This window comes from Varroa jacobsoni, unplaced genomic scaffold (assembly GCF_002532875.2).
Source record: "Varroa jacobsoni isolate VJ856 unplaced genomic scaffold, vjacob_1.0 scaffold_792, whole genome shotgun sequence".
In the NCBI taxonomy this organism is placed as follows: domain Eukaryota; kingdom Metazoa; phylum Arthropoda; class Arachnida; order Mesostigmata; family Varroidae; genus Varroa; species Varroa jacobsoni.
Window position 1 is genome coordinate 110715 of NW_019213694.1, and position 11825 is coordinate 122539.

Sequence of the window (11825 nt, forward strand, 5' to 3'; positions counted from 1 at the left end):
ATATATATATATATATATATATATATATGTATTAGTGACGTTGAGCGTTCCGGACGCTTTATTACACATTAAATTACTATGGTTAAAATTCAGTTTATAAACGTACGAATTGAGCATTTTTGTGAATTTACATGCTTACTGATTAGAAACCCGTTCAGGATGCGCCTATCCAGAAGTCGAATCGCAAGCTTCCGTCCGTTTTCATGTTCAAATGTTGAGAACAGGTTTTTCCTCCGTCTGAGCACCTACCGTGCTTTAATGTAACAAACACCTAAAGACCGCATTACCTACCTGCCTTATGTTCACGAGTCTCAATCAGAAAAAGATATCCATAAATAAAACCTAATCGGCTTGTTAGGTCAGTTGATTATCGTGCATGTAGCAGCCTTCAGAGCAAACAGGTTTAATAACAAGCATAACCTTGAAGAATCGCCGACCATACAGATGGTCCCGTGCGATCATCATAGCGGCTGTATGCCCAATGAATAAAGGCCCTGAACAGCTTTCTATGTCAGAAGAGTCGCGTAAAGACGGTGAAAGGGACACTGAGAAAAACAATAGAACGCATTAACTGGACAAACGTGATCGACCACTGTGGCACTAGTGCTATCTATCTCCAGTAAAGACACTTCCATTTCCTGAGATCTTCGGTCCTTCTTCTTAGCAGCGGGCACCATTGTTTCTGCATACACAGCTTTACAGTATTATAGCCAAAAGACTTATGATGCTGACTGGTCATTCGCGCTCGCTAGGTAGTGATGCGTCGCCGCCAAATAAAGGCCCACACATTGGCCATCCAATTGACCCAACGTGCGGGAACACCAAATCACTGTTAGTAACCGGTTCGGGAAAATTTGCTCAAACACCCTCACGCGCGCATGTGGGTATATATGCAGGCAGCCAGACAGAATGTTGATAAGGCGCTTGCAATGTTTCAAGATAAATGGAAAAAAAAAAGGACTACTGAAGCAAGTGAGAAGACTTCGTTTTCTTTTCGCTATATAAGGGTTCGTAGTAGAAAGATCAGTAGTTAGTACGAGATAAAAAGCCTAGAGCAGTTAGATAGCCTGGCTGTTCAATACGTAAGGTGTATAGCACCTGTAGACCTCATACGGAGTAATCTGGCTGAACCTTGGAATTGTTATCTGTTAACGCCGACATTTAAACGATGGCGGCTGAAATGATGGAGGCTCCGGGTATCATAATTACGTTCTATCGGTGTACAGAAATTATATGAGAATTTGTTCGGACAAAGACTATACGATGGTGGATACTTTATTTATAATAACACCACCGCTTTAGATTTATATGATAAATATTCAATGATAATCTAAACTAATTAACGGAAATAAATACTAATGAAAAATAAAATGATAAAACAATATCGATAAATACGGGACATGTGAATGTATTCAAATAACGCTAGATAATTTGGTTGCATACCAACACCAGTCACTGTGAAGGAGGCACTACGAATTTTTTCATGAGGTAACCTGGTTTTGGTATAATATGCTGAGGCTTTTCCACATGTTCGCATTGGCGGCCTTTATCCATTGCGTTTATTCTCGCTTCTAGAATAGACGAAATCGCGATGATGACAATGATTTGTGCCTGGGCTGAACTGAATCAGTTTATGAGCGATTCGGCAGAGGGGTACATACAAGGTGACCTTGAAGCGTCTATAAAATCTCCGGACCGTTACCCCAATCTCTAACAATTTTCCATTGTTAACTCATTTACCTTTATCGCTAGCAATTTTCGTAAGAGATAGATCACGTCCTTTATCGTTTGGTAAGAATATTACAATGATTGTTTTTGATGCTACGGAGAAAATATGTCTACCTGCGCAATCTGCTGGCGAAAGTCCATTTGTAGCTGAATGCGATCAGACATAAATTAGGTAGAAAACAAAATTTTACAGCTATCAGCCCGACACGGACAAGATGTTCTTCGGTACAAATATGCGTTTACTATAGTCACGACTGATTGATTAATTTATGCCAAGTTATGTTGAAAACCCTTTTTAATATATATTAAACAAAGTTCATACTTTAAATATATATTAAGAAGAAAAATGTTTGGTTACCTGCTTAAGAACTGTTAGTTTGGTAACTTTGGGAAAATATTTTCAGAATCTATTATTATTAATTGCTTAAGTAAGCGAATATCCTGTACACATATGCATCCTATTTACGTGAGCCTGCATAAATAATAATTAGGTATATATTTTATTTTTATGTTTGTTTTTATATTTAATAACCACATAGCATTTTTGTATAAGAAAAACATATCATACTTTTTTATGTATACCCAGCAGAGGAGGGTTTTTCTCGATAAAGGAAATAAAATTTCCTCTATTATAATTACATGAGCCCATCTGTCTCTGCAAGTGGAACCGCAGCATCTTATCCGTATTTCTGGATAGCTAGCTCACATAGTGGTATAGCACACCTGTGGTAACATTGAATGGCTCGGTAACTTGTAATAGTGCATGATGGCTAACAAGTCAGCAACCTATTCCCTCGAGAATAATCTAAAATTGAGGGAGACATGGTTCTGTGGCACTACGCTATGGGACGCTTCGTTGAACACGCATGTACGTGTGTACGTGTTCCTTGTGCTGCCGGCTGAAGTCATAGTATAGAAATCTCTTCGGCGTTGGGCCCTAGCTAGTTCCCACGTTTACTTCGCTGTTTAGTTACGCTGTATCGTATAGCCTCTTCGACCTTGCGGAAGCTTAGAGAGCAAACAAAGTGAATATTGTTATAATGAAAATAAATATTTAGGTGGTCCGACGCACTTATGGACTTCATTTCTGGGACTGACCTTCACGTTTAACTCGTTCACTGCCCCAACTCAATTAATTCAATATAATGCTTTGTCCAGAAGATTAGCAATAGTCACCATGCACTCAGCATGATACAATGTCCCTTTATATACGTGCGTAAAAATGCTGCTAGATAAGTAGTTATAACATTCGCATTTTATCCTTAGTTTAATGCTATAGTCAGCCTAAACTGACACTGACGAAAGTTAAATACTGCGAGCGAATTTGTAAGTTACCTTCGTAAAGTAGCGAATCAAGCGATGCGAAACAACGGAAATCTTAACAAATCACCTAAACAATAGCCCATTCCCAGTTTCGGTAATGTGTCGGATCCTCAGGATGCTTTGACAAAGAATATGTGGTCCTGTGCGAGGGTGTGTAAGCTTGGTTTCAGCCCAATAATTTGGCTTCGTCGTACAGCTGCAAAGTTAATTTCTCGAACTTTGTTTCAGTTTCTTGTCCTTTTTCACGGGTTATGTAACGCATTAAGCAAAAAACAGGAGTTGCTTTTTTTTTATTTAAGAGCTAACTTCACCCAGTCGGTCAGGAATAATCCAAAACTTATATATACGGCCACTTTCTCCGCACTTATATATAATTGAATTATAATGTTTGATTTCTTATGAATCGGCCACACTTACCCGGCGGGATAAGGACATCCCGTGGCGCGGTATCTTTTAGCGCCTAATTGGCCCAACATTATTCTGCGCTATCCTTGCGATACTAGTGCGGGTGTCGAACAGGGTTTTACCGTTTCTAAAGCCGGATAAGGGCTTACACAACTTACAGCTTTCGACGCGACTGAGGGTATCCACTGCAACAAGCCTCTCGTTGTCCTGACGATCATCCTGTTTCAATTATTCCTTCTGCCATACGAATTCACAGATCAACGGTGTCGTCGAAGTACTAGCAAGGAGCGTATTTCCGAGGCTTTCTCATCCAAGCAGTAACATATCGCAGCCACGTACGTATGCACATACGCCAGTCTAAACTCATCTGTATGTAAAAGACTGTTTTATCAGGCCAGGAACGATTTTCTGTGCACTTAGATGAATTTGATGACAGTCAGAAAATACCGAGGTTTCGGCTGCCCACGAAAATATGGACCGCAATTTCTTCGACCTAGAGCATGCTTTTCTTAAGTAAGAAGCTATTCTACCTTCCAATCTAAAAATATCGACCCGTTAGAGGAAGATTGCCACGTCGATCTTGTAAGTATGAAAGGAGGATTTGGTTCTGGGCTTTGCGTATTTAGCGAATATCTTTTCATCAAGCAACCAGTTGAGTTTTTTTACGGGTTCTTTCTATCTGCGTCGATACCGCATCTGACCTATTTCCAGCGTTGATCACTGCCATCTCTGCCCGTATGCCTCAAAAACTCACGGAACGCATCTCGTAACGGACGTATCTCCACGACGTTTTTCTGGCTTTGCTAATGGACACTGGTTTTAAATTAATGTGTAGCCAACGATATTTTCAATCATAAGACCTTCAATAAGTCATTTGCAAAACTTATCATCGACTGGTTTTCGATTGGTATAGAAGCAACAATGCACATAACGATACATAGACCCTATAGAAATACTGGTGCCAGCTTTACGTAACCGTTCGAGGAAATAGAGTGAGAGCTTTTTTTTTTAGCGATTTACGGCAATGAGTGTTAGTTTGCATTTTGAAGTTGAATCGTCAATTTTGATTTTGAAAAGATGGTGAGGTGAAGAAGCTCGAAATAGTTTTCTCAAGTTTTATACGATAAATTGTATTCTATGCAAGTTGTGAGCCATCATTAGCCAGTAAAGGGTCGTGTTTTTTCAAATAGAAATTTCAGCGTTAAACCTGGAAAAAGTGTTTTGGAGTTTCGAAAAATTGTAGTTATCAAGGCGCATTGCTTAAGGCCACTACATCATTTGATTGGCTAATGGGGGAATACTGATTATGATCAGCTACTTATACATAAGCTGGTAGTGATAACGACGGGGAATTGCTACTTGATTATGCACAATTTGACAGACGTACATTTAAATTTTTTGTACCTATAACCCTTTATGGTGCACTTTAGCAATGAGAATGACGCAAGTTTACTGGAGGGATCATCATTCGTTAATTAAATCGTGCTAGATTAACTGACTGATGCACACCATAGCACAAAGAGACATTAATGCTATGGACCTATCAGAAGTTATTACCCTGATTCTAACAGAAGTAATTTTTTTTAACTTGTTTCTTATAAATTCGAAAGAAACTCGTTGTCGATTTGCTCCGTACAACCTGGTACAGTTGTAAGTGTTAGATTCTTCCATTTACCTAGTACGCAATTCAGTATAGTAGTACTGGATCCTGTTAGCTATAATCGCTGCTCTTTGATAAACTGGTTTTCATTTACCTATAACGTACAATGTCAACAGCATTGCTCTGAGCGCAATCTGGTTCATCTGGCTGATTTTTTCAAGCCAGCTGTGCTCACGCCACTATAAGGCACGCCCACTCAAATGGGCTTATAGTACCTGGCCTGAGTGTGTGAAAAGCACTGCCGTTTGGAGTAAATATTCTTTCTGTATAGACTGCTAGATCGGTGGATAGGCCTATTACGTCATGCCTCGTCTGTGGAGAAGCGACACGAATTGAGGCCTACATAGGAAAGGACCAAAAAAGCGAGATACCGGAACATCACTTTCAATAAAGGGTCGTCTATGCATATCCTTTACACTCCTATGTATTACACACGGTGTTTGTACTTACTTGTATTTGTCCTATAAACAAGTGGCCGCTTTCCAATCAATCTACATATATGCGTCCTCATGGTATATATATATACCATGAGGACGCAAGTCAAAATCGTCCAATTAAACTGTAGCCACGGTGTAAGACAATTGTTTTGCAGTTTAATTTTTTTCCAGAATCAATTCTTTCTAGATTTATCAAATTAGAAATGTTTTTTTAGAGAAAGTTGTCAGCCTTTATCTGTTGGTGGCATACAGTGCATACATTTTTCAACTAATGCCAGCCAAGGCAGGTTAAGTTTAGGTTTTGGTTCCAGCGTTGGTAAATGGTACCATCGCAAGTGGTCACCTGTCCGTTTCATAGAGCTGTTGGGGAAAACCCCAGATAACGAGTCGCGCAATACCTATCACGGCTAGATCTTCTAGTAAGGGAAAACCATGCGATGCTATACCGACGGGGTGATTTTGGGGCTTGTTTACACTACAAAGATAACCGCAATATTGAAATATATGATGGCAAAGCCCCATTGAATTTCTTCGAGAGACAACTGAATCGAAAATCACTGAATGGCAGATACGGGTGGTACTTCAACGCGAGCGTGCGTCGAGGTGTAGCCTAGGTACTCGGTGATGTTCGCAGAAAAGCTGCCGCTGTTGTTCGTGGTAGATTAGAACGAAATGAAATTTCAGGATATCGTTTTGGGCTACTAAAACAGTTCTGTATCAACAGACGATATAACTATTGATGAGACGCGAAACCGCTATTAATTACACCCTTGAACGTATGCAATATCCGAAACGTCGATTGAATCAAGCGAACGAGCTATAGGCCAGCCAACAAAACTTCACAGGGCAAAAAGGCCACAGAGACTATTATGCAAGCGATTCGAGCTATTTCAAGGACACTACTACTACAAAACGGCTAGATTTAAGCAGCAAAACAATTCTTTACCCTTTTACCCTTATTTACGAACACCAAACCCAGTTAAGCGAACCTCAGCTGTTTGAGATTAAGCGGGTATGTTTGTCAGCCAAAGAACTGCGGCTACTTTTAGATAGAGAAAAAGAAAGTACGCTGGTAGGATAACTGTAGGAGTCACCGAACTAATTTGTAAGGCGTATGCTTTTCTACGTACGTGCATACAAAATCAAGAATTCGTTAGCCAACGTCGGCGCAACAGGGGCAGCGCGTATCAGTTGTAGACTTCAAATCAGTAGATATGGTGCCGATTTCATGTCAGCGATGGTCGTGGAGTGTAGCCTTTTGTTCTAAACCAACTGGTCCAGAGCGTTCCCGGCACGACAAATTCGTCTCGGTAGATATTTTGCCTCCCTACAGGGGATTTCACATTTAATATGTTTTAACTAGAAGCATAGCTGCCAACTATCTTGCCGTACTGGTAAAGAGGATACAGTCGTATACTCTCATACTTTAATTAATTATGAAGGTGACGGAAGTTGGAAAACGGAATAGAAATTCCTCCCCCCAGCGTTCTTTTCGGTCAGCCGGGAGTACCAAGCAGACTCTCGCCTGTCGTTGTCTTCAGTCTGGCGAGGTTCTTTTTGACAATCGGTTGCTTATTGCCTGCCAATATGTACGTATAGCTCTTGTCCTTTTAGCAATATGCGTCTCATTTGAGCTTAAGAGACCGACATGATGGCGGGATGAAAGCGAAAACATCCGTGATCGTAGTCGGAGAGCATAAAAACCGCGAGCTATGGCAACCTGCTTTTAGATGATGGAATCTGTTTCAGCAGCTTCGGACATACTAGTACAAATATTGCTAAAGTGTTGTACGGCAGCTACTGTAAAGGCGGTGGCAGCGAACAAAACTATACCACAACAAATGTTTTGTTGACAACGGAGTCAGTAAGCACTTGCTCTGTACCACCAAACGTTGCTCCACATTTGGAGAATGAGAACGATCGTGTTCCGGTTTTATAGGTCCGACTTTTCATTCACGTTGTATATACTCGACGTTGTTGCACGTTTATATAGATTTGAATTTTGTTCGACGCATCTGTGGTGAGCGGCCGTCGGCTTCCGGGCCACCTGAGGAGATGTAAGCTCATGTTTACAGGAAGGGCAAAATTCCTATGTTTGTATTGTCGCTATGGCTACGGTATTCATTTAATTACCTTTGTCATAGAGGAATCTTGAGGGACAATGATTGCTGGAACTTACCTACAGATTCCTGTCCTTTGGTTGAATATCTTTCAGTGAAGCTATCGCAGAATTTGTGTTCTCTTAAGCCCTCGTCGGCCATGGCTGTATCGCTCTTCAATTCAGTCCAACCAAAGATTTTTTTAAAATTTATTTTTCTTAATACTAATGAAGAACAGTGGTAAAGCTGTTGCGAGCAATACGAAATCGCATGGAAAATAGAGCCCTTGTCAAGTAAAAGGAAAATGTAATGTTTAATAAGCTCATACATTTTAATATATTAGTGTTTGATAATAACCAGCATAAGTTAGGTATTAGCAACAATAATAGTGGACAAAATTGATCTAGATTACGAAAACATCCTAATCCAATAGTAACAATCGAGTATGCCTTTGCCATAGGTCTGACTCAAAAGTACGGTAGAGGATATCTTTAAATTCCTTTTATGATACTTACTACAACGAGTAGTGGCAACTTATGTAATAGTAATGAATATTTCAGCAAATATACCCTAGCAAATCTAACGTCCTACGTTACTTTACGTGCATAAGCTGCTTGTCAACTTAGGGGCTGTGACAATATGGAAACTCAGGCGTACGACGTTTGTGCCGACACGAAGCTCAGCAGATGTCGAGTACCCAAGATCCTACTGGTTTAGATTGACACTTGAGTGTGATTTAAAGGTGAAGCAAATTTGGTCCACAAATTGTGTTGTGGAAAAGATGAGATCACATGGAATCGTTTTAACAGAGACCGAAGTCGAAGTTTTTGGAACAACAGACTGGTACTAGAAGTGGTAGAAGCTAAACGCACTGTCTTGGCGGCGTACTTTGTCATTAACCGAATTTATCAGAGAAATCAGTTGTAGAATACCACCAGTTTTCGATACGTTGCTAAGGGCCGACAGATACAGGCAGCACCTAATTTTCCGCAGATCCTTTGGCGATTTCGGGCCTTCCTGCGAAATATAATGCACAGTCTGGGTCGGAGAGAAACTGATACTGTTCACTACCGTCTTTTTTAATTTTCGAAAATAATTAATATTTAACCTTAATAAGCAATCTTCATTTGAACTTGTTCCGTGACAGGTGCCGACTACGTTTTGTAGAAACGGCTGACTGGCGTATTCAAGTAGAGTGTGCCCATTTGCCGCTTCTGATATTTATTATGAAAAGTAGGACAAGCAAATGACTGGTCCCGATCGGTGTCGTTGTTTGTCTTTGTTTAATGTTATCTCTCTCTGCTGTCATTTGTGTTGAATTTCGTCTATATGCGTACTGGCGGCTGTTTAGCTCTAATGAAGTATTTTCAAACTTATCAATTGTTTATCGATACGAGTATGATTTGAAACATGACATGAAAAAATGGCTCGATCTCTTTGACTACTAAACAGAGAGATGGTGAAGCAATAGTTGTTATATACTTGTCATACGTTGCGGCAAAGTAACAACACAGGCTAGATGTACAGTTTGAAGAAAAAAAAAAAAAAAAATTATGATTTTAAGATTCCTCTGTGGTTAGCGGTCTTTTCGCATTGCTGACGTATTGGCTCTTATAATACAATCATGTATTTCGTCTGTTTCAGAAACAACCAAAGTAAACGTGAGTGTTCTGTTGCTGAGCATGTCATCTCCAGATGAATCTAGTTTGGTAAGTTGGCACTCGAGCATCAACACACTTGTCCACTTACGCCATCGAACGCTGATACTACAATGATTTTTTAATTCTACTTAAACGCGACGTAAAAATGGCTTGCGATACACACCGATTTTCTGATGAGAGCGAAAAAAAAAAATCGGATCTGACATTGTTTTTTGAACCCGTTAAGTACAACACTCAGCAACTTTTTAACAATACACTACAGAGTACTACAATAATACATTGTAAAGCGAATATATGAAGAAAAAAAGCCAGAATTCATAACGCGCCTGAAACTACCATTGTCGACGATTAGACGCATGTTCGCAAGCAGATATCATTTACTTTTTCTCTTTCTGGGTTCGTAGAATGTTATTATAATTATTACTAAATTTCTGTAAACACAGCACGATCAGCAACACGATCGCAACAGGTGGAGGCCATAAGCGAAGAAAATCTCCCAATCCACTATTATTCTCTTTCTGACTACAACGAATATTCTTGGCGCTGCTGTACCAGCTAATAACTGTGAGAGACCGCGGTCAGGCAGCAGTGTCCCACAACCGAAAAAATGTTACAAACTAAAGTGAGAAACCAAAGGATAAGGCAGGAGACTAAGACGAACGGGGCCTGGGATCTTGTCGCGGCGCGCCGTAAGAGCACGGATAGATGGCTGGATGTGGTACACTTTTAACGTTTGTCCGTTCTACGCTGGCTGTATGCATTCACGCCCTTCTGGTGGAGCTCCGCCCCTTGACTTTTAGCGCTGTCGCTAGCTGAACTCATGATGCACTGCTGGTGTTGGAAAGGATTCCCTTCCTCTCATTCACTGTTCCCGCTGCCTCTGGCTTTTGGGACGACATCGTATACACCGCAGCGATTACGCGCTCTACAATTATCTCTGCGTTTGACGCCACCGCAACTACGGGAGCCGTCGTTACACACTAGCTTGGCCGTTTTGGCTCAGCTTTTGGCGTGCAGGGAGCTCCCCGCCTGCTCCTCGGCCTAAAAATAGTTACCTGGCATACAGTACATCCCATATTGTCTGTCCGATGAGAGGGGTCTCACGGGTGGCCCTTTCCCAGGCTCGCTCATCAAGTCGTCAGACGAGCAAGCGTTCAAGTTGCTCTGCGCAGATGGAGATGCTGTACTTTATATACTGCTCATTGCTCATACCGTGGGTATAGGGCCTGGTCACTAGGACGCAACTGTGTAAGAAGGCAGACAGCAGGTCATATTAGTTTTTGCTCGATTTCAATCTTTTCGTATACCGTGAGACATATAGTCACATAAATAATTAGAAAGCACACCCTAAACCTATATTGCATATATAAGTGTAGATTGTCATCAAAGCCAAATGAGGATCCCAGTTGTGAAGGCCGCGGCAAGAGCCCCTGTATGTCCGATCTAACTTTAGACCTATGCAACTTCTCGTCATACTGCTGGATCCAAATAGTAATTCTCTTTGCCAAAGATAATATGACGAAGATATAACGGCCAGTTAGTTAAGCTGAGTGCTTCGGTCTATCTATATGCAGATGCTATGGAGGCGAAGTGTGATTTATCGAAAGTGAGTAAACGAAGGCAGGAATGATCATGTGTGTACAATGTTTAATGACCTATGCTAACCACCGTACTGCTATCCAGTACTTATATGGCAGTATTCACGTTTGGTTGGGAATACTAATAATTCTTGTTAAATTCGTACCATGCTGGTAGCGAGTGAGATATTCAGTGAACGATATATATATGTATCGTTAGAGCTGAGAAACCTTCAGTTGAACAAAGTTTAAGCTTAAAAACCCCAGATCTGAAGTCAGTCGATTCGTTAACACTCCAATAGAATTTCGTCGTTCGCACGGCGAAGCGGCTCCTCAAGGAAGTTCGAGTTTTCCGGGTGTCATTTCTATTTCTATCTGTCTAAAAAAGAAAAAGTTTTAATCCTGCATCTAACGATAACGAACCCAAATTATAATTTATTCCACTAGTCCATTAAGTGCAAGCCAATAGATACTTGTTTATTCTACTTGGAAACGGGTCTTTCTGTAGTTGACTCTAGCAGACTCTAGGTGCAATTGAGATACAGTGTTTAACCAAGTCACGATACGGCCCACTTGTGACAGTCATCAGTTTGCAGAGACTCGTCGAACTCAAGTTAGCTATTAAGCAAAAGAAAAAAACAGATTGGAATTTTTCTATATCAGTATCATTCGTAAAAAACTTTACTTCATGTGGTTTACGGGTGAACGAAATTTAGAAGTACGAGATCGAGTTCCTGCTAATTCAAAAGTGGATGGATCAAAGGTTGGCCTATCACGAAACTGGAGCCAACCATTCTCACCTAAATGGACTTCTGCACGAAGGAAAGATCTGGAAGCCGGACATCTACTTTATCAAGCATGGTAAGACAGCACGACTTTGTTCGCATGAGATCGGCTACCTTTTAGCGTTTAATCCTGTTTTTTTCTGTTACACG

General features: G+C 40.7%; 1 protein-coding gene across 4 annotated transcripts in view; it reads left to right on the top strand.

Annotated features, from left to right (window-relative positions):
- The window catches only part of LOC111263818 (pH-sensitive chloride channel 1), a 58083-nt gene that overhangs the window by 14199 nt on the left and 32059 nt on the right, over window positions 1-11825 (top strand). For all 4 annotated transcript variants that reach the window (XM_022839217.2, XM_086969799.1, XM_022839215.2 and 1 more), the window contains exons 2-3: window positions 9297-9361; window positions 11607-11751. In XM_022839217.2, the coding sequence (XP_022694952.1) occupies window positions 9297-9361; window positions 11607-11751 (210 nt within the window). The remainder of the gene's footprint in view (window positions 1-9296; window positions 9362-11606; window positions 11752-11825) is intronic.